This window comes from Myotis nattereri, assembly GCF_964212035.1.
Source record: "Myotis nattereri genome assembly, chromosome: 2".
In the NCBI taxonomy this organism is placed as follows: domain Eukaryota; kingdom Metazoa; phylum Chordata; class Mammalia; order Chiroptera; family Vespertilionidae; genus Myotis; species Myotis nattereri.
In genome coordinates this window covers 164,102,894-164,126,223 of record NC_138076.1, presented here as the reverse complement: position 1 = coordinate 164,126,223, position 23,330 = coordinate 164,102,894, and the positions used below count along the sequence as shown (strand labels likewise).

The window sequence follows — 23,330 nt, the reverse complement described above, 5'->3', positions numbered from 1 at the left end:
TTGTCAACCTCCTTTCCATTTAGTCAACCAATAGTTATTGACCACCTACTTTAGGTCTGACTTCCTCACAGGGGACAGAGCACCTCTATCTAAAACACTCCCTACCCACGCTAACTCCTCATCTTTCCATGTTCAGGTGTCAGCTTCCAAGGCTCCACATCAAGGAAGTCTTCCCATCTGCCTGGTCTAGCCCTTGCTCCTGACATGCCAGAGATAGCACTTACATCACTGCGCTCTGATTGCACATTCACTGGCCTGCCTTCTTAGTAGACAAAGGTCTAGGTCACCTTTTGTACCTGTGTCGAGAACAGAGTCTGGCACATAGTAGGTGCTCAATTAATGATTATTGAATGAGCTTAGGGCTGGCTCAGACAAGTAGCTATGCCCATCTCCTCCCTAGCCACCTTCTCTCCTCTAAGTGCTCATGACAGGGAACTGATGACCCCTCCCAATCCAGCACCCCAGGACTCCATGGTGTGTTGGGCTGGAACTGCTTTCTGGGTGAAACTGGAGACAAAGCAGCAGAATTGCCCTCCCAGCCTGAGCCCCCAAGAGCCATCTTGTCAACCTCCTTTTCCACTAAACACCCTCTGGCCATTTACCTGATAATAATCCTTATAACAATAGCTACACTATTACCCCTTAATTAGGCAATAATGATTCCAGCTTGGCTGCCAAGTAGAGCTCAAGAACCTGAAGTTAGTTATTTTAAAAATGCATCTTTCCCAATAAAGAGAAAAGGTAAGGGTCATTTTTGCCTACCTCCCAAAGCTAAATAGAAATGACATGCCCTTCCACCAGCAAGATAACTGAGTGGGGAGAACAGTGAGTGAGTGTGTGTATGTATATGTGTGTGTGTTGCAGGATGACAAGTAGGAGTGAATAATATTCATGGCCCACCTGGTCAGTGCATACACATTCCCAAATGGATGAATTTCCAATGAAGAAACAGGACACAGCATCTTCTCCATGGAGAGTAGGGCCCCAGGGCTCTCTTGATGGCCCTTGTAGCTCAGCAGGTCACACTGGACATTTATTTCAAATTGAACTCCATCAGGAGTGTGGTCCTAACATATATTTGCTTCTCTTCCATTTTTATCCTCCTCCCTGGAGAAGGGGAGACACATGAACCCAGCCCCCTCTCACGTTGTTTTCAGGTGAATGATGCACACTGGCTTTCCCAGGATGAGGAAAAGGGGTGGGGCCAGGCTGGCACGCCTGCACCCTCCAGATCCCCATAGTCCTCTCTCTCCCCTCCTCTCTGTGGTGGAAGCCTGGGGCCCTGGCCTCAGTCTGTGGGCACTGGCTGTGTGGTCTTGGACAAGTTGCTTCTCGTAGTCTCATGGAGGGGATTTGAGAAAGTTCCAAGGTTCCCTTTGCATCTAAGATCCTATGCTCACCTCCAGGCTGTCAGGGCCCCCTGAGTCCCGTGGTGGAGGGATGTCTTTCTCATAAATTCACCCAGGTTCTGTGAATCTATGGGAGGCAGAGTCCTAATACCCCAGACTGGATTACATGGGGCTTTAGAAAATCAAACTGGAACAAGTTCTTGATAACCCATGGCTGCAGATTATGAGTATAATGACTGACACACATGAAGGCAGATAACAGAACTGATAGTGATCATAGAAAAGGAGGTGTGAAAAAAAAAAAAAAGAAAAGGGCGTGTGTATATCTGTGCTTCAGGAACAAGATAGAGGAGAACTTTGGCGTCTGCCCCACAGAAGGGGACAGTTGGACTAAGAACACTACAGGGGTGCAGGGCCAGTCAGGGAAAAGGTGACTGACAGCCCTATCGGCCCACTGAGACTGCATGGGAAGGGTTTCCACGGGGCCCCAACCTTCAGATGTATGAAAAAAAAGAACTTGTTTGACCTAGGAGCTTGTCTCCAAATTGCCAAAGGTGCTGTGTGAAATAACCAAGATAGATGTCACCAGATCAGAGCCAGAGATTCAGCCTTGCCTCTGAGAGGGAAACCTACAAGTTTCTGTGCCCTGAGCTGGGGCCCTGGTTTCTTGTTTAACTTGACTCTTCGTTTCCCTCACCAGAACCGGTGTTTCCAGAATTCCCAACCTGAGGTCTGAGTCCTTGGGAGCCCCTCTTGTCCCTGCAGAGCCCACAGGCCTGGCTGAAGACCCAGACACTACACTGAATTTTCAGGGTGGGGGCCTACCTCCTGTCACAGAGACTCTGCCCCCTGAGCTAAAGCCAGTCATGGCTGTATTGGAAGTGGGGGCTGTACTTGGCACCACCACTGTGGGGAGACAGAGAGGGAGGACCAGAATAGTTGTGGGCATCCCCACATGCTTTCTAGGTCGCTGAACATACAGGGCACTGAGGGACATCTTCCTGAAGTGTCCTATAAAAAAAAGGTGACTTCCACACCACCCATCCATCTGGGCCATCTCTCTACCACAGAACTCAGGGGTTCCTGGCTGCCTGGAGGTGAGCATGGGATCCTAGGTGCAATGGGAACCTTGGAACTTCCTACTCAAATCCCTCCATGGGGTCACATGACAAGAAGTGACTAAGACCACATAGCCAGTGTCTGCAGAGTGATGCAAGGGCCCCAGCCCCTTGCCTCCTAGCAGAGGGCTCCTCCCTCCTTAGCTAAGGCAAGGGAAAGGATGACTCCTGACTGGCCAAAGAAGGAGAACCCCCTGTTATTCGCAGTAGCTCACATTGTTGGTGACTTCTCCAGACAGCCTGTTGGCATGAAAACAATCAGAATAATCAATACATCCTCTGACCCAGATTCAGAGGAAGATAAACTCCAGAAGAAAGATATCCTAGATCCGATCCATAATTTGTAATTCAGTTTCACTCTGGAAAACACCTGGGTCCCAGAATTGCATCAGGTCCCACCGGGAATAACAAGGGCCCATGCTCCCAACACAGCAAGATCAATACCACTGTTCCCAGACTCCCACACTGCTCTTGCTGCCTGGTCCCCTTGGCCCTCAAGTCCCTCTGCCCCCTTTCCTCAGCCAGGGCTCAGTCCATTCATTCTGGACTGGGCAAAGTTAAGAAAGGCTATGCCTTATTTTTCTGTCTTTCTCAGTGGAAGAGAAATCTATCCACTTTTCCTTCTGGTCCAGAGGTCTAGAAAGATAGTGCGGAGGAGAGCCAGGATCCAGGATCCAGGGTCATCAATGCTAATCATGTATACTTTGGACAAAGGCCCTGACTGGACACATACCCCACTACCACTGACAAAACTCAGGTTTCATTTCAGGAATAATGAATGCGTTAATTAATTGTCCCATCATACAGATAGGAATGCTGTTGCAGGGTCACTACTGATGGACACCTGCCCATTCTCTAGCCTCTGGGTCCCCCACTTGATCTCCTTGCCCTCCAGCAGCCTGCAGTAGTTGGCTATCTCCACGTCCAGGGACAGCTTGGCTCCCAGAAGTCAGGCCAGATGTTCCTTCTGCTGCTGCAGGGCAGCCTCTACCTCAGCCCGCTTGGCCTGGGTATCTTTATGGGCCACCTCACCCTTCTACTATGGGCCTCCACAATAGTATCTTGCAGGGCAGTGCTCTTCAAGGGCCAATTGCAGGCAATAAAGGAGGCACAAGAGACCAGATACCTACCCGTACCTAGCTGGGCTTCTCTCTTGCCGACCTTCATAATTTATTGTGGAAGGTGTGAGAATAGAGAAAAGTAGGGAGAAAAACCTATCCTAACATCACCACCCCCACAAAGGTTACAACTAGGTGCCCCACCTGGTTCTTGAGGTTGGCAATTTCTGCTTGAAGTCTCTGGATGGCTCGGTTCAGCTCAATGACCTTCATTTTAATCACTTTTAGGTCATCACCCTTTCTCCAGGCAGTAACCTGTAGATCCTGGGCCTGGGACCAGGAAAAGGCAAGAGTGAAAAGATAGCATGGGGAGAGCCAATCCCAGGCTCCTCTCCTGAGACCTCTGAACCACCTGCCCAGTCTGGTCTTTGTGGTCAAAACCAACCGATAGGGGAGACATATTCCTGTCAGCTAGGAACGTAGGGTCTAGCTGAGGAAACAAAACAAGGTCAGGCTTCCTGAAAATGTGCTTCCATGGAGGTAGGGTGGAGGCAAAGGAGAGCATGTACAGGTGGAAGGAAGCAGGCCTGGCTGAAACACTGGCTTCCATGATACTTGGAATTAAGAGCTGACTGTACTGGTTAGAAGGTCACCTTGGTGTCTCAATGTGCCTGAGTCTGCAGAATTGGGTGGCCTCCTCTCCCATAGGACTGGCAAGTCCCCAAGTAGCCATAGCTCTAGTAATTCCCAGAGACTTTAACAGGCACCCTGCCCATTAATCTTCAGGACAGGACATATGAGGTCAAGTGATCCTACCAACCACAAGGCCAATACAGTGGTTCAATCCCTGTTGGCATGGGTGGGACCCTTATATGTCTTCTGGGCATAACTCAGCACAGGACACTTCTCCAGGTGGGCACCTTAGTCTGGTACAGGTCCTCAGCCTCAGCCTTGCTCCTCTGGGTGATCTCCTTGTATTGGGTCTTGACATCGGAGAAGATGCTATTAAGGCCCAGGTGTGGGTTGTTGTCCATAGAGAGGACCACATGAGTTTCCTTGACGGTCAGATCCTGTGCAGCAGGGCATGGATCAGTCCTTGGGGAAAAACACTCACCTTTTGGAGTTCCCAGTGCTACCTCATCACCAGCCACGTGGAAACTCAGGGGCAGCTCAGGGACAGCTCAGGGAACCTTCTCCTTCTTCCTTAGTCTTCCAAGCATCCCAGGGCTCCCAGGGAGCTCAGACAGTCCCTTAAACTCAACCACATAGAAGACTTGGAGGAATTCAATCTCCTGGTATAGGGCACCACTTTGGCCCTGAGGTCCTCCGTGACCAAGTACACACTGTCAGCATCCTGAAAAAAAAGAGGCAGCGGGCCCCGTGGGCTGGAAGAGCTTTATCTGCACTGTCTGGGTGCCACAGGGAGAGTAGCATCAATAGAGCACCTCCAAAAACATCTAGAAAATTAGGAGTGAGAACAATGCCAAGTAAATGTGCAACCTAGCAGTGATATTCTTAAGAAGTTAAAAACAAGACTTCTGAGCCAGAAATCAGAGTTGGCTTCATTCTTCTTGCAGCCTTGCACTCAGCACAGTGCTGGCTGGAAGGTTAACACAGCTGAGGGAGATTCATCACAGCTGAGGAGGCTGAGCCAGCACAGAGCAGGGTGAGGAGATCCAGCACTAAGATTTGAGGAGAAAGCCCCTGCCTCTCACCTTCTTCAGCACCCCAGTCATTCTCAGCATTTGTCCTATTATTTGTTTCTGCTTCATATCTGATGGGATTCAATAGATTAAAAAGTCTGTTATGTCTAAGATATTCCCTTTTCTCTGTTCTCCTATACCCTAAAGCAGTGGTCGGCAAACTCATTAGTCAACAGAGCCAAATATCAACAGTACAACGATTGAAATTTCTTTTGAGAGCCAAATTTTTTAAACTTAAACTATATAGGTAGGTACATTGTTATTAACTTAATTAGGGTACTCCTAAGGCTTAGGAAGAGCCACACTCAAGGGGCCAAAGAGACACATGTGGCCCCCCAGCCATGATCGGAGAATCAGGCGCCTTTGCCGCCCTGGCCAGTGATAGCAGGAAGTAGGGGTGGAGCCAGCGATGGGAGCTGGGCACGGTCGAAGCTGGCAGTCCCAGGAGCTAGGGGTCCCTTGCCTGGGCCTAAAGCGAAGCCCACGATCGCGGCGGCCCCCGCTGCCACTGCAGGTCCCCGCTGCCTGGGCCGGACGCCTAGGCCAGAGGTGTCAGGCCTGGGCAGGGGCAGAGCCTGCAACCGCGGGGAGCTGGGGGTCCCCTGCCCAGGCCTGACACCTCTGCCGGAGGCCTCAGGCCTGGTCAAGGGGCCGATCCGGTGATTGGTGATCAGAGGGTGATGAGGGTCAACTCCTCTGGCTGAGGCATCAGGCCTGGGTGGGGGGCGGAGCCAGGGACTGGGGGGATATGATGGTCCCCTTGCCCAGGCCTGAAGCCTGGGTCAGAGGCTTCAGGCTTGGGCGGGGGGTGGAGCAAGCGATCAGAGGGAGATGGGGGTCCCCTGCCCAGGCATGATTCCTGGGCCAGAGGCCTCAGGCCTGGGCGGGGGCCAGAGCCAGTGATCGGGGGGAGATGGGGGTCCCCTGTCCAAGCCTGACTCCTCTGGCAGAGGCGTCAGGCCTGGGCAAGGGGCCGATCAGGCGATCGGAGGGTGATGGGGGTCAACGCCTGAGGGCTCCCAGTATGTGAGAGGGGCCAGGCTGGGCTGAGGGACACTCTCCCCCCCCCCTCCCAACACCCAGTGCACGAATTTCGTGCACCAGGCCCCTAGTATATATATATAATTGATTTTTTTACAGAGAGGAAGGGAGAGGGATAGAGAGTTAGAAACATCGATGAGAGAGAAACATTGATCAGCTGCCTCCTGCACACCCTCTACTGGGGATGTGCCCGCAACAAAGGTACATGCCCTTGACTGGAATCAAACCTGGGAGCCTTCAGTCCGCAGGCCAACACTCTATCCACTGAGCCAAACCAGTTAGGGCCCAAGCAAGAACTTTAATCAAGCAGGAACCCCATACAATTTCCCATCTTTTTTTTTTTCAGCTTTATTGAGGTTTAATGCACAAATAAAGTTATAATATATTTAAAGAGCACATTGTGAAAGTTAATTATCACTCCATCACATCACATATTTACCCTTTATGTGTGTGAGAGAGAATACTTAAGTTCTACTCTCAGCAAATTTTAATTATAGGATACAGTGTTATCAACTATAGTCACCATGAAAGGACACTGTACCTCAGTGCACCAGCTGCACCGGTAAGTCCGCCCAAACCCAAACCCAGAGCTTTGGGCATAGTCATCAATTCTACTTTACTCCTTACTGGCTTCTCCTCTTTTTCCCCAGCTCGAAGTCCTTGCAACAGTGTTCATAACTGACCTTCCCTAAGGAAGACCACCCTGAGGAAGGTGGGGGTCAGCTGAACTAGAGCTTTCTTCCCGGACAATCCTGAGCATCCCATCAATGCAAATCCCATTGATGCAGCCTTCCTGCCCCCCATTTTCCCCAAGGCTATCCAGTGTAAACCTCTATCCAAGGCTGGTCCAAGAGCAGATTGTTTGGGGTAGCTAGTATAAGAAGTCTGGCCTCTTTTTGCTGGTAAGACTAGATAAGACCTGAATGTTGGGATTTCTCAAGGCTATGGACATCACTCCCCACTCCCAGCCCTAACCAACAGAATTTGAAAATCACCTGGCCAAATCATTTGCATTGGCTCCACACTCCACTTCTTTTCTGGAGCCCACTAACTGGGCATTATCTGATTCTGGTGGTCTCCATTCCCTGGCTTTGGGAGCAAAAATGCCAGTTTGCTCAGAGAGAAACGCCTGGACTCAGAATCACATGGCAACTTATGGGGAAGAAACCATCTGCCAGTGTCTTAAAGTGTCCCTTACAAGACACCCAGTGACCATTCTGACTCCTTTCAAACTGGACCTCTCATCCCATTCCAATGTACTGTTCCTGCAAGAGGGATCATCTTTACTTCAGGGCAGGACTGGAAGGCCCCAAGTTTGACAAGTTGCTGAGGTTCAGATCCAGTCTCCTGTGGAGGTTTGGAGAACATGAAACACCAAGTGGTCACCTTCCACCAGGACCAGCTTTAAGAGACAGGGACTGAACTAATTAACCTCAGGTAACGCAGACCTGCACTGTCCAAAAGGGTAGCCACTGGCCACATTTCCATTGTGGCTGAAAGGCCTTGTCTGCAGCTCCCTGGAGTTACCAGGCCTGGCTGTCTGGTCTCCAGGAATCAGCACTCACCTTGTCAATGAAGATTCTTAATGTTCTCAAAAATGTTAAGGTTCTTAATCTGCTCCCACTGCTGCTCCGCCTCCTGGGCCTTAGGGTCAATCTTCACGCCCAAAGGCTCCAACAAGCTGGGGTTGATTACAATTTCTTAGATGCCCCAGGCCAGACTGTTGGGCCTACTGACCCTAGTCTCCCAAAACCACCACCAAAGCCAAAGCCCAGGCCACCCAGGCTGCCCACCCCAAAACATCCACCCCCTTGGCCATGAGCCAGACCTCCAGCTACACTGGTAGAGATGCTCCTGCTCTCACCAAGACTAAGGAGACTCCAGCTACTGTAGCCTCCCCGCCCAGTGTAACCTTGGCAGCAGCCGCTGCTCTTTTGGAAAGACAGTGAGTTCCTGCCCATCTCCAGCGCTCTCCTGGTGGGATGGCTGAGCCACTGCCAAAACTTCTACTCTGGCACTTCAGGCCATAGACCTGCCTGCTCACGGGACTCACGGGGAGTGAGTGACACTGAGAAGGTGGGAAGAGGTGTCTTAATGTTTCCCTGCTGGAGTGTGGAAGGCTCCCCGTATATATTTCCTGGAGTTGGCAGCAGGCCAAGGATAGGTTCATGGGTTTGGCTCCCTGAAAGTGACAAGAAAATAAATAACACCATCTACTTGGCAAATAGGTCAAATAATTGTTGCTTAGTTAGCAAGGTTTGCTTATTATTGTTTATCTATCAACTATCAGCTGACCTCAGCAATATGACATATATGCATTTATACACAAAAATCCTTCAAGTAGGGTGTTTTCTGAGATTGCTCATATTTCAACATTTTTAGTTTCTACCAGATTGGTACTGAAACTCAAGATACATCTCCTAGAACAGCGGTCGCCAATCAGTGGTCCACAGACCACTGGTGGTCCGAGAGGTCCGAAAGGTTGGTGACCGCTGTCCTAGAAGCTTTAGGATAGTGATGCTGATGAATTAGAAACTGTTATCAAGAGAGAACATGCAATGGAGTTTTCTCTAGTTCATGGGAATTGCTTCTGCCTCCTTACCAAAAAAATCTTTTTCCCAAAATAAATGTCCAAAAAATAATAGAGATTAAATAAACTATGTCCATCAATGGATACAGTTAATAAAAATGATAACTACGTAGTTTGTTTGTGTTTTAATATTAAGTGAGAAAAGGAGAAATCAAAATTGAATAAGCAGCAAGACCACTGAATTCAAGGCACAGAATGGAAGGTTTATAATAAGACTGGAGAGACCGTATGAGCATAGCTATATTCTTTTTAAAAACTGACTGAAGCTAAATATTTTAATGTTCTCTCTCTCTCTATTTTTCCAAGCCTAAAGTCATCAGCAAGCATTACTTTCCTCACAGAAGCAGCCAAGCTCTGTAGGGCTGCAGCTCCTCTGCAGGGAAGTGAGAGCAGCCCTTCTTTTAGAAACTCAGACGGCCCAAGGACCCTGATCCCTTCTTTTGGTCACTCCCTAACTGTGAGGGCAGCTTCCTGAGGGAATATTCTGGATCAAAGCTCCTCTCACAACCTTTACCCAGGCCAGGAAAATACGGGTCCCACACTGACTAGCAGTCCCATCTCAGGCCCTTCATCCTCCTCTTCCCGCTGAGGCTGCAGGCCTGGCCGAAGTCACTGTGTACAACTGTGCGTGCACACGTGCGCCGGCAGGGCTCAGCCACTCTCTCAGTTGGTCTCCTTTTCTAGACCAAGCAAAGAAGCTGGGATGCCACCCCCACCTGGAATCCTGTACCCTGCTTGCTCAGCCGGGCCTCAGTAGCAGCCCCCACCTGTTGTACGAACACCTCAGTCCCATCACTGGGAAAGATCCAGGAAGAGGAAAACAGAGTGGAGTATGGTGGGAATGGTTTGGGATGTAAGATCATAGCCTTGATTTTTTTATTCCGCCTTCACTGCTTCCTGTGGTCTTTTGTCAGTGGGCTTCTCAGCCTCAGTTTTGTCATCTGTCAAATAGGGTGATAATGACACCTGTCCTTGCCACTTAACCAGGGTGATACATAAACCATTCAAGAGAATGAAAATAAATGTTAGTTTTTACCATTGGTATTTTACAAAGATAAATGTTTCAGCCTACATCTTTTTTCTGGCAGCAATCTTGTTTAATCCTCACAACAGCTCTATGAGTACTTTCATTTTTTAAAAGTGAAAACTAAATTTCAAAAGATTAAGCATTTTATCCAAATGATGCAATTGGTTTAGTACTAGAAAAGGATTTCAATCAAGACTGACTGACTCTAGAACTTGATACATAAATGTTGACTTGAATCCATAATTATCAAGTAGACATGGATTGGGAGCCCTGCTAAGGTGGTGAACTTCAAGCAGGTTTAGGAGGAAGCAGGGACAGAGGGCGGTGTTTACAGAGACATTGGGGAGCCCCAGTAGATGTGAGGGCTGGGAAAGAGGGGGTCACAGAAAACTAAAGGGTGAAAGTGACAGCCAAATCAAGGCTGAAGAGATTGACTGTGCCCAACATGACAGGAGGAGGGCCTGAGGGTTCCCAGGCAGAGGCAGAATATGATCATGCAACCCTCTTTATTATTTTCTCTTTTCCTTCATAGGTTTTAATTTGAGGAGAAAGTATCTGTGACCACTAGACTGGCAAAGTTATCTTAGATAGAACACCAAAAGCCCAAAATATTTTGAAGTATTGATAAACTGGAATTCATCAACATTAAAAACTTTCTCTCTTTGCTAGATGCCATTCAGAAAAATGAAAAGATGATCCGTGCACTGGGAGAAAATAGTCCCAATACATGTATTTGACAAAGGACTCTTATCCAGATTATCAATTCAGTAGGTTAAGCCACCCACTAAAAATCTGCACAAGATTTGAACAGACATTTCCCAAAAGATGTACAAATGGCCAATAAGCACAGGAAAAGATGCTGAACATCACTAGTCACCTGAAAAATGTTATTAAAACCACAATTAGATAACATACATACACATTAGAATGGCAAAGACTGACAATCCCCATTGTTGGAGAGGAGGGGGAGCAGCTGGAACGCTCCCACGCTGCTGGTGGAGATGCAAAACTCACACTCCCTCAGCCCAGGACTGGGTGTTCTAGATCACCTGGTAAGTGTGTATTGACTTTATAACAAAATGCCCAATTGCTTCCCAAAGTATCTGTACAAGTTTGCACTTCCAACAGCAATGGGTGAGGGTTCCAGTTGTCCCCCATCCTCTCCAGTGCTTGTTTGTTTGTTTGCTTGCTTGTTTGTTTGTTTGTTTTAGACACTCCAATAGGTTGCAGTGGTATCTCGTCATGGCTTCAATTTGCATTTTCCTAGTGATTAATGCTGTTGAGCATCTTTTCACAGGTTTATTTGCTATATCTGTCTCTCCTCTGAAAAAGTGTCTGTTCAAATCTTTTGTTCATTTTTATTAGTCCGTTTTCTTACTAGTGAGTTTTGAGAATTCTTAATATATTCTAGATACAAGTCCATTCTAGATACAAGTACTTTATCAGATATGTGTTCTGCAAATATTTCCTCTGTGTTTTGCTATGGCTTGTTTGTTTTTCATTCTCTTTACAGTGACTTTCATTCTCTTTAATCTTGATATAGATTAGTTTTTTAATCTTTTTTTCTTATGTCTCATGTGCCTAACCCAAGGTCACAAAGAATTTCTGTTACTGCTTTTTCTATAGTGTGTATAGTCTATTTCTGACTCTCTATTCCATTTCACCAATCCATATATCTATCATTTAACCAGCACCATACTTACTTTTTCTTTTATTATTTATTTATTTATTTTATTTTTTGTTAATCCTCACCCAAGGATATTTTTCCATTGATTTTTAGGGAGAGTGGAAGACAGAGGGGAAGACAGAGAGAAACACTGATGTGAGAGAAACACATCGATTGGTTGCCTCCTGCGTGAGCCCCAACCAGGGCCTGGGCTGGGGAGGAGCCCTTGACAGGAACCAAATCTGGTATTCGTTGGTCCACAGGCTGATGCTCTACTCACTAAGCCAAACTGGCTAGGGCTTTTTCTTTTATTTTAATCTTCACCTGAGGACATACTTAGAGAGAGGGATGGAGAGAGAGAGAGAGAGAGAGAGAGAGAGAGAGAGAGAGAGAGAGAGAGAGAGGTCTATGTAGGATGTTTGTTGCCTTCTGTATGTGCCCTGACTGGGAATTGAACCAGCAACCTTTCAAGACACAGGACAGTTCTCAACCAACAAAGCCATGCTGGCTGGGCCAACATCGTACTATCCTGATTATTATTATAAGTCTTGAAATCAAGTAGTCTGAGTCCTCCAACAGTTTTTTCAAAATTATTTTGGTTAGTTCAGGTACTTTGCATTCCTGTGTACATTTTGAATAATCTTATCAATTTCTACCCAAATAAAAGTCTTGCTGTGACTTTGATTGAGATTTTGTCAAACATATACTAGTAGATCAATTTGGGAAGAATTGATATCCTAACAATATGAGCCTTCCAATCCGTGAACATGGTGTCTCTCTCCACCTACTTAGATGTTTTTTATTGTTTTCATTGTTGTTGTTTTTTCAGTTGAAAAAAACAAGAACATACACATGATACACAATTTTTTTTACCTGAATATCTAAGTATGTCATGCTTTCATGGTGCTATCGTAAATGATACTGCCTTATTAATTTTAATTTCCAACTGTTTATTGCTAATTTGTAGCCTGTAACATTGCTAAGCTCATGTGTTAGTTCTAGTACCTTTTGTGTAGAATCTTTGAGATCTTTTACATAAACAATAACATCATATATGAAAAAAGTCAGTTTTATTTCCTCCTTTCAATCTGTATGTTTTTATTTCTTTTTCTTGCATTATTGCACTGTTTGGGAATTCTAGTATGATACTGAATAGAAGTAGTAACAACAAGTGTTTTTGCCTGTTCCCGATCTTAAGGGAAAAGCATTAAGTCTGTTGAAACCAGGAATGTGAATTTTGAATGAGGTCCCCAGGTGACTTAATGCACCACTTCTGCTCCCAAAATAGCTCTTATATTAATAGTTATTTGTAAATTTCTCATCCATCCCCTAACTGGAATGTAAGCTCTCTGTGGGATGGACTATCCTGTGAGTGCTGGTACCCTCAAAATACCCAAGGGCAGTACCTTGCCCACAGTCATTGTCCCTCAGACAATCACTGAACTAAAATGAAATGGGATGAGGGGTTCCTTTCTACTTGCTGAATGGGATGCTGCTCGATTCAAGAATCATTTGATGAAGTCAAGTGGGTCTTCAAATTTTAAAAATATAATAAATAAATAAATACATAAAATGAAATAGGATGAAAACAACACAGAGTTTCAGGTGCTCATGCCCATCCACACACTGTGTCTCTAAGCCTCTCTCCGGACTGTGTCCCAAATCCCCCACCAGTCTGGGAGGCTTAATGAATGAGCCCACCCAACAGCACAGACAGGGTTTTTTTCACCAGAGCCTTGGGGGAAACATGGAGACAACTGCATCCCATCTTCTTTAACTGGTACAGAAATCAGCCTTGGGAGAAGAAATGATCAGTGTAATGTCACACAATAATCTCCCCCCACCCCCAAGGTGAAGGTCAGCATTTAAGTCTCTCAACTCCCAGTGCAACTTCCCCACTTCACAGCAAGTAGAGGAAGCATGAGTGCTCCATTCAACAGGGCTTCCTGGAGGAGGTGAGCTGTCCAAGAACTCTCATTTAAGTTGACAGGGAAGAGTTTGGTGAAGGGGTGGAAACAAGCTTATTTGAATTTTCACTAGGACTCCCAGGCAGAGAAAGGGAGGGAACCATGAGAGGGAGTGTGTCCCAACTATTCTGCAACATCATCAGAATATAAATATTTAGTCCAGTTGCCTATGGAAATAGAGCTTGTAAAACCCTTCTGCTTGCGTCCATCTATTTTTTAAGCCCAGGATCTGACAATTCAATTACCAGACTGAGAGGAAGATGGGCAGAGGTCCTGGAGGGAGGGGCATGACCCAGATTCCAGACTAGTCTCTTGGGGCTCTTAGGAGGGAAAGGAAAATCTCTTCCTCGAACTGGCCCCTCACTCCATGACCTGCTTACAGCCAGATCTCTTTCCAGCCTTAGGCCTGTATCCCCAGTTTAACCCACAAGGCTGGTTTTGCTTGGGTCTGACATGAAAGTAACATGTGTCTGAGTAGATCTGAAAACAAGGGTTGTGTTGCAGTGTGGTAGGAGTGAGGAGCTATGAGCCACAGGAAACGCACACCATTGACAGTCTCAGGAATTCAGGTAGTTGGGAGTAAAAGCTGCCATCTTGCCTGCCTTGCCTTCTTTCCCCTCAGAAAGTTTTCAAGGGGCTCACCATTCCTGAAGCCTCCAAACAGTGCATGAATCAGGGGTGGAGCCCACCTGGGGTCTTACCTGTTTTCTGACCTAAATCAGAGGTTCAAATTCATTGACTGCTAAAGCTCCCTTCCAGCCCTAAATGCCTAGGACACTCGTCCCTGTGTAGGGTAATGTTCGTGTTTGCATGGTATATACACCCTATAACAGCCGGGCCTCCGCACTTCTTCCCAGTCGATGCCTTCACCTCCCCAGACCTCTCCACCTGACCAAGGGCCCTTCTCTGAACATCAGATCACCCTAGAATAGGCAGCTTCGTGTATAGTCACCTTGCCACCTGCAGCCTTCAGAGCACTTCCTGCCCGGCATGCTCACACAACAGGGGAAGCTTGTTGATCAATGCCTCCCCCTGCATTTCTCAGAACTGCCTCTACAATTTCTAGGAACAGGAAGAGGCTCTCAGACTCAACAAAAGCCTCACCAAGGTTTTGAAGCTAGAGTAGAATGAAAGAGAAAAGAATCCCTCGGTATTTTTTTCTGAGTTGTTTTAAGCCACATCTGCTGCATCTAACCCAACCTCAGCTACCAACTCCCGTTTGTGCAACTCTGGCCAGTCTAGTACCAACCCCAAGAGCCCATCCCACCTTCCCGGCCATTCCTGAGCCCCCAAGGAGGTCCCAGTCAGGTGGCAAGGCCTTGTGGGGAAGGGGCTGAAATCATCTGCACACTCACAGGAGAAGCCGCCTTGCTTGGGACACCCAGGGACAGAGGCTCCCAGAGGGCTGCGGGACAGGGGAGAAAAGAAGGGCCCACCATCTGCTGAATGTGTTGAAGGACTTCTCTGATGGGAGGGGGATGTTCTTGAAAATAGCAGTCTCTCAGTTTTGGATGCCACTTGATAGTCCCAGAGTGTTGCCCAGATAGTCCCCTTCAGCCTCGTTGAGAGCCCCCCACAGAGACATAGGACTGCAGGCACATAGATAGCCTGTGACCTATGAAGGCTGAGGAAACTGCCCTGGAAGCCCAGAGCTGCAGACAGCCTGGATGGGAGCCTTGGGAGGTCAGCTGGTTTGCCCTGAAGAGAAGGGGCCTCAGAAAGTGAGGTGGGGGGGGGGAGGGCAGTCTGTGGGAAATGCTTAAGAAGAGTGGCTTTTTCTGGAAAAGAGAATTTTCCACAAATCCCCCTATCAACTTCCTGGCAATATGACAGTGCCCAAGTCTTTTTGAGAACATCACACTCACCCCCTGACCCCAGGGCTAGCCTTCTTCATCACTGTCCTTGAAGACTTCCAGAAGGAAAACTCTTCTGGCCTCTTCCAGCCACGCTGCCTCGGGGCATCACGTTCCTCCCCAGGTAGCCTCTTCCTTACCCTTTCCAGATCTCTCCATTTTCTGGTGTCTTAAGTCAGACAGCAATGAGTAATAGCTCCTGGCTACCCACTTCTGCCAAGGCTTGACATGAAACACACATCACATGCTATGAGTTGCAAATGAAGTTTATTGTGCAGACACCAAGACCACAGTACTTTAGATGCAGAGCCAGCAAAACAGGCTATATACACAGAAACATATTTCCCTGGGGGCACTGCCAGGGGAAAGGTGCAGGCTTTGAAATGGGTCCTCAACAGAATACTTGTGGGAGGTGGGGAGGACCACCAAATGGGCAATGCAAGGGGGGCCCGGGAGTGGGAGGATGGCTGGAAGCACAAACCTAGGCAATGCAGATTCTTTTCCAGGGGACAGAGGGTGTCACTGGCTTCAACTAATTTATTTGGAGAGGAGATATTTCAAAAATTCTATGTGGGCATCCCTTTCCCCCAAAATGCTATCAGAGGTGGATGACAAGATTTGATTTGCTGTCAATTAGATGTACAGAGACAAGCTTCTACATTCTGGAGTGGGAGAACCAAGAGTAGGACTCCATCTTTATGTGAAAGAGAAGCTCACGTTGGAACCATAACCTTCACCAGAGCCATGCTTCTGAGAACCTCCCCCTCCCTTTTTAGAGCCACCTCCAGAGCCATATCCCCCTCCTGAGCCTCCTCTAGAGCCTCCTCCAGAGCCATATCCCCCTCCTGAGCCTCCTCTAGAGCCTCCTCCAGAGCCATAACCTCCTCCAGAGCCATAACCTCCTCCAGAGCCTCCTCTGGAGCCTCCTCCGGAGCTGTAACCTCCTCCAGAGCCTCCCCTGGAGCCTCCTCCAGAGCCGTATCCTCCTCCGGAGCCAGAGCCATAGCCTCCTCCGGAGCCAGAGCCGTAGCCTCCTCCACCGCCACCTCTGCCGCTTCCAGAGCTGTATCCTCCTCCTCCTCCTCCTCCTCCAGAGCCATATCCTCTACCTCCAGAACCAGGGCCTGCATAGCCGGCTTTGGCTGCCACGTTGGAAGACACAGTGCTGCTTGTCACAGCTGCAGAGAAAGACGGTGTTACCACAAGTTCTGACTGCCTCAGCCTGCCTCCACCCAACACACCACCCACAGGACAGGACCCACTTACACACGGTCACGTTGTTGCTGAGGTCTCCAGACATCCTGAGAGGGAGAGAGAGAGAAAAGAACTCAGGGCAGAGCACTTAGGTTCTACATACATGTTGCTTCCCAAGTGCCACCTACAAATGTGCAGGGAGCCTCTAGCATCAGCCCCCCAGAGCCTTAGAGAGCCCACCCTCTTCTGTGCTGCCAGATCACAGAGATGGGACCAGCCCCACATTTTCACACTGCCTGGCATCCCAATCCATCTAAGTTTTCTGCTCTATTAAAAATGATCAAAAGGCAAATTTTGCACCCCCTTTTTAAAAATCCATTTTAGGGAGTCTGATATTCAAAATCCAAGCCATGCCAGAAATTTTGAAAGGAGGCTGCACTGTGTGAATATTCAGTTCAGAAAGAGCTTCAACTCCCAGTCCCACTCTCTGCCCCACCCTCCTCTGCTGCATCTGGAATCTTTCCCATTGGCTCTGCGAGCTGCGGGTAGGAGGCCTGGCCTCACAGACAGGCACAGAGCCACAGCCCGCGCCAGCAGCTCCCTCTCTGTCATACTGGCTTGCTGGGGGCCCAGGCAGCTTTCCCCCTCCAGTTGCTTATAGCCAGATGAAATCACTGGGGATGCTAATAGCACTAACAAACTTTTCCAAACACATTGGAGAGAAAGGTTCTCTTTAGGGAGGTTAGAAAATGGTTCTGTTTATGACTCCAGAAACCTGCAAAGAATTAGGTTTGGCGCTTGCTGTGGGTGAGCATGCCCCAGCCAGTCCGCATGTCCCAACCCTATTCCAGATCACAATGCACCCCGCAGACCCAGAAAGCAAGGTTTCAAAATGTCTAGGACTAACCTGGTTTCACAGCATTTTGCTTTCTCTTTCAGAAAAGACTACAATTAACTTATTGCTTAAAGTAGCTTACTCTGCCTTATTAGTCATTCCATATCAATAAATCTACCACTGTATAATAATGCATTATGTCCTGAATCTCTGCTTGGGATCATCTCGATGTCAGCTCTCAGCCATCAGAAGACCCTGCTCCATTCTTGCTTTCCCTGACTTGGCCTCCAGCCCTGGCTCTAAGAGAGAAGGGAAGGGTAGCCAGGGTCCCTTCAGCCCTCCCAGTGCCTTTCACCTGTACTCCTCGCCCTCCAGCAGCTTCCTGTAGGTGGCAATCTCCACATCCAGGGCCAGCTTGGTGTTCATGAGCTCCTGGTAGTCACGCAGCAGCCGGGTCAGCTCTTCCCGGGCCTGCTGCAGGGCCTCCTCCAGGTCAAGAAGCTTGTTCTTGGCATCTTTGGTGGCGTGTTCTCCCCTCTGCTCAGCATCTGCAATGGCGTCTTGCACATTCTTACACTAGGAGAGAAGGAGAAAAGGTTTCTCTAGAGAATGGAGTCTGCAGAGAGGGAACAGAGGTATTCAGGGTGTGGGAAGCCAGAATCGCTGGCTCAGGCAGTGTGGACTTGCCCCAGAGTTAACGCAGGCTACAAACAACTGTGCTAAGACTTGCGGCTGTCTCGGGAGCATCATCTTCCCAAGTCACCTTTGACTGTACCCTTTTGAATTCCCCATGAAGGCCTTTGATCCTCACAACACGGGGCCAAAATTGTTATGGAAACATCTGATGTGGACTGCTTCGCCAATCCTGTTATTTATGGAGCAAATTCTGTGCCCCACATCATCCCTTCCAAAGCTAATGTCCCGCCCTATGCCGACTCCCTGCTTCCCTGCCCTTCACCACACAGCCGGCTGTGCTCAGGGCTGTGACGCAGTGGGAAGCTGTGGCTACAATCCACGCAAGTCCGACAACCTCTTGCTTTATTTGTTATTATTCCCTTTCACTGGTGTAAGCAATCAAAAAGTGGGCACAATTATTTCCCTGCACTACTCCTTGCTCTAAATGTCTCCTAGGCCACTCTAAAAAATTCTTATAAGTTTTAAGTTATGTTAAACTCAAGGCATTTGGGATCAGCATATGCTAGATTAGAACATCTCAGATTCTCTCTCTCTCTCTCTCTCTCTCTCTCTCTCTCTCTCTCTCTCTCTCACACACACACACACACACACACACACACTTGCACACACACACACACTTGCACACACACACACACCCTCCTTCCCCAAGCCCCACTCAACCAGTGGAGCCGCACCAGTCCTCAGGGCCAGTCCCCACCTGCTTCTTCACATGTTCAATCTCCCCTTTCAGCCTCTGGATCATGCGATTGAGCTCGTTGATCTCCATCTTGATCTCTTTCATGCTGTCTCCGTGTTTCCCAGCAGTGACCTGGAGCTCCTCATACTGTATGGGAAGAGGAAGACAGTTGCACCTGAGGGGAAGGTTGGCTTGAGCCAGGGAAAGTCTGATACTGGTCCAGGGAAGGTCAACCAAGCCAGATGTCATGGCTGCATTTGTGGGAGTTTGGGGACCATCTCACACCCCCAGAAGGGCTCCATGCCAACCCCAATTGGGGGCATTTGGGGTACTGTGGACACTTTTTCTGGGGAATGATGACTAATTTCCATTAGATAAAAACACTGACCATCTTATACAGTATCTGGCTGGTAGAAGAAGCTGTGGCTATCCCTCAGCACCTAGTACTTGCCTTGCTCTGGTACAGGGCCTCAGCCTCAGCCTTGCTCTTGAAGGCAATCTCCTCATACTGGCTCTGGACCTCAGCAATGATACTCTGCAGGTCCAGGTTGCGGTTGTTGTCCATGGACAGAACGACATTGGTATCGGTGATAGTCTGGTGCGTCTGGCTCAGCTCCTGCAACACACGGGAAGTCTGGCCATGGCTTCTCTGCCCAGTGAGGCAGCACCCCCTCCCCAGTATTCAGACTCTGCATGGCAGTTAAAGTGCTATAACCACTGTTCCTCAGCCCCTGCCAAAGTTGTCCTGAGAATGGTAGGAGAGGAATCTGTATTTCTGAGCCTCCTCGACAGCCTTCACCAGTTATGCAGTTTTGTTTAGTGCCTCCAGAAAGAAGCTGATTGCTGGCAAATGCCTTATATTTTAATTCATGTTTCAGAAGTCATGTATGTTCACTTGGGCAGGGAGCAGAGAGATATGTTACATTTGACCTCCGAAGTATACTAGACATCAGGATAGGGACAGGACAGGTCTCTTCCTAAAGGGAGATGAACGCTGGGGAATGGAGTAAGGGGAAGTTGTCCTAGTGTTTCCTGAGCCTTATTTCCTGTGACATCAGAGAAAATTTCTCTCCTCCAAGACCTACACTATAGAAGCCTCTTGGTGCCGAGGAGTGATGTCAAGTTTATAAACCCCACCTATACCACCTTTCCAACCATTGGGAATGACTTTCCTTTGGTGGGAAGAGGGGGAAGTAGGGTTCTATCCAGAAGCAGCCTCCTTACCGCATCAAAGAGGGCTTTCATGAACTCAATTTCCTGACTCAGCACATCTACTTTGGACTGCAGCTCCACCTTGGCCATGTAGGTATTGTCCACGTCCTGTAAGAAAGGTAAGGGGGTTCTGGTGAAACTCATGCCCCCCACTCACTCACTAACCTTGTATCTTTCTGGGTATGGGCCCCACCCTCTCTCAACACTTCACTCCACCCAGTCCCTGTTAGCTGCTCTCCAATATCCCAGGTACCTCCAGATGAGCCATGTCCCCATGGGACCTCTTGGGCATGGAGTCCACGATGTGCCTCTCCTGGCGGCTCCATGCCCATGGTCACTGCACACACACACACACACACACACAGAGACCATCGGAGCTCTGATAGGACCAAGCTTTGTTAACCATTCTCTCTCTCTTGCTTGATACACTATGGGACATAATGACCTTTGTGGCTTTTAATAGTCCCCAACTCTCCCATCCTGTCTGTCTATTCCAATCTCTCCTGAATTTCTCTGGACTGTATACCAAAGCCTCTATAGGAACCAGGCTGAAAACTCACACTTTCGCCTTCTAACCTTTGTCGGCACCACCTGCAGCTTCTTTCAGCAGGGAAGTCCCATTCCTTCCTTAGCTCTTTAGAGAATTAAGTGTTCTCTGTACTTGCATCTTTTGTGATCCAATATAGGTTTTAAGTAAGTTACTGATGGGAAAGGCTCTAGCAAATTGCACATCTTTAAAAATTGTCTCCAGAAGCTTGAACTACAGAAACACTTTTGTTTCCAAGAGAACCAGGGATAGACATGCCCACCCATTTCCCTGGCTCCTCTCTTTTCAAGCAGAGTTGTTTTCCAGCCTGTCTGTAGCACAGGCTTCTAAAGCACCCTCATTCCCACCCCAGCCATGACATTCTCTAACTCACCTTTTTGAGTGTCACAAAATCATTCTCAGCAGCTGTGCGCTTATTGATTTCATCCTCATACCTGTTGAGACCCAAAGAACATAGCTGTTAGACTATTCTATATCGTTCACTTTTTTCTTTTCCTTTTTCTAGTGGATTCCCCCCAAAATACAAGATTTTCTTGGAATATTAAGCACTCTTTAATTGTCTAAATTGAAACTATGATATCCTAAATGAGGATGCTTTCCTATAAATGAACTCTCAAACATGTAAAAAAGATAATTTCTAAAGCCCTAAATATTTTTCTCACAAAAAAAAATGATAAAGATCCTGATGCCTCTCCCCTTTATCACCACAAATGCAACTGGGAGATGAGTAGCTTGCTAGGTGAATGATCAGGTAGCTCAGATCAATATTTATCTCCACGCAGTGTTTACTCTGCCACCTACCTCTTCTTATAATCCTCAACGAGATCCTGCATATTGTTCAGCTCTGAATTTTGTGATGTCCTTTCTGCAGTGAGCGAATCCACATATTTCTTCAGTTGGCCAATGTATGCCTGGAAGATGGGGTCCAGGTTGGTGGAACGGGTGCTGACGTTAATTTGCTGCAGCAACTCCCATTTGGTCTGCAACACCTGGTTCTGTTGCTCCAGGAACCGCACCTGCCATGGCCAGAAGGAGAGGACATGAGCTCTGGATTGCCTTCCTTCGGGACCTAGAGAAGCCTACACAGCATCACCCTCCTGAGCTGGGGGCCAAGTCATGCCAGACAGAGCTTACACGGTCCCTGCCTCCACACCGTGAAAGCTCTACAGACGCCTAATAGTACACTGAGCATTCTCTATGCACAGAACTCTTTTCCTGCTTCACCATCTACCGGTTTGTTTACCACTGTTCCCAAGACTCTAGGTCATTTCCCTCCCATTCTACTTTAATTCCAGGCAAAGGTCCCATAAATTCTGGGGAAAACCCAAAAGGAGGCATCCACTGGCACTGCTCCTAGGGGTGACGAATGTGAGAGCACAGGAAGGCAGGGCTCCTCAGTCTTGTGTTTAAGAGCCTTGTAAATCCCTTAGGTTCAACTGCCTTGAGATAGAAGAAAACCCTATAACACTCCAGCGTGACACCAATAAAGACTTTATGGGTCACAAAACTGAGAATGTTTCTCTTCAAGGCAGGAATTTCATTTGTCCCCAAGCAGATATTTCAGATTCAGCTTCCCAGAATTCAGTAATAACTTCTAGGGAAGGAAAGACGATCTCAGAAGATGTCTTACCAATCCCTTCCAGAACCTGCTGTCCCATGGCCTGCACCCGTCAGTTCGTTACTTATCTATATCACATTTTTGGTGATTTTCAGCATTTTCCATAAACCTTATTTATTTAGGCAAAAACAAAAAAGCCCTGGGCACAAATAACTCCTCACTGCAGACTGTTGTGCATGATGGGTAGCCCACGAAGCCAGCACCTTTCCCATTAAGATATTGCTAATAACTCGGGCTTGTCAGAAACAAATTTCTATGGTTTGCTTTTCAGGTAGCACTGGAAGCAGGGCATCCTAAGCATCAGAAGGAGCCAGCGTCTCATGACTCACCTTGTCGATGAAGGTAGCAAATTTGTTGTTGAGAGTTTTGATCTGCTCCCTCTCCTGTGACTTCACATTCTGGATCTCCGGGTCAACTTTCACATTGAGAGGCTGCAGGAGGCTCTGGTTGATGGAGACTTCATGGATGCCTCCAGGGTATCCTCCAGGGCCCCCAAAACCTCCAGGACCCCCAAAACCTCCAAAGCCACCGCCACCTCCCATGCGGCCTCCACCAAAGCCGCCTCCTCCAAAACCTCCACCTCCGAAGCCACTGCCGCCTCCGAAGCCACCTCCGAAGCCACCTCCGAAGCCACCTCCGAAGCCACCTCCTCTGCCACCAAATCCACCACCGGAGCCAAAGCTGCCACCTCCTCTGGCCACACTAATGGAGATGCTCTTGGTCCCTCCAAGGCCAACAAGACTCCGACTGCCAAAGCCGCCTCCGCCCAAGCCACCTCCGCCACCGCCATGACGGCTCAGGCAGGAGAAGCTGGTGCCTGATCTCCGGCTCCCACCAGAGACCACAGCTGAGCCGCTGCTGAAGCCCCGAAAGCCTCCTCCACCTCCTGATCTTCGAGATTTGCACGTGATCTGACAACTCATGATGCCTTTGCCCAGCAAGGGAAGTTGAAGGTTCCTGAGAAGACTTAAAGCTGGAGACACAAGTCTGCTATTGGGAGACTGTCAGGGTCCCCTTTTATTCTGCTACTGGGTGTTGGTGTGTATGGGTGTGGGCCCACTTATGCAAGGGTTTGGTCTACCTGGAAGCTATTCCTGGTGTGTGATTATCAAGCTAATAGCCATTAAAAATCTACAATCAGCCCCATCCCAGAACTTGCTTTGATTGCAGACTTCTCTGG

General features: G+C 48.1%; 1 protein-coding gene across 1 annotated transcript; it reads right to left on the bottom strand.

Annotated features, from left to right (window-relative positions):
* Nucleotides 1-16,068: 16,068 nt before the first annotated feature.
* Nucleotides 16,069-23,073, bottom strand: KRT2 (keratin 2; the record flags this gene model as incomplete). Its single annotated transcript, XM_081082258.1, has 9 exons — nt 16,069-16,550; nt 16,639-16,673; nt 17,757-17,977; nt 18,795-18,920; nt 19,225-19,389; nt 19,998-20,093; nt 20,906-20,966; nt 21,334-21,548; nt 22,480-23,073. 9 exons carry the CDS (start codon nt 23,071-23,073, stop codon nt 16,069-16,071), a joined length of 1,995 nt encoding a protein of 664 aa, XP_080938384.1.
* Nucleotides 23,074-23,330: the final 257 nt, after the last annotated feature.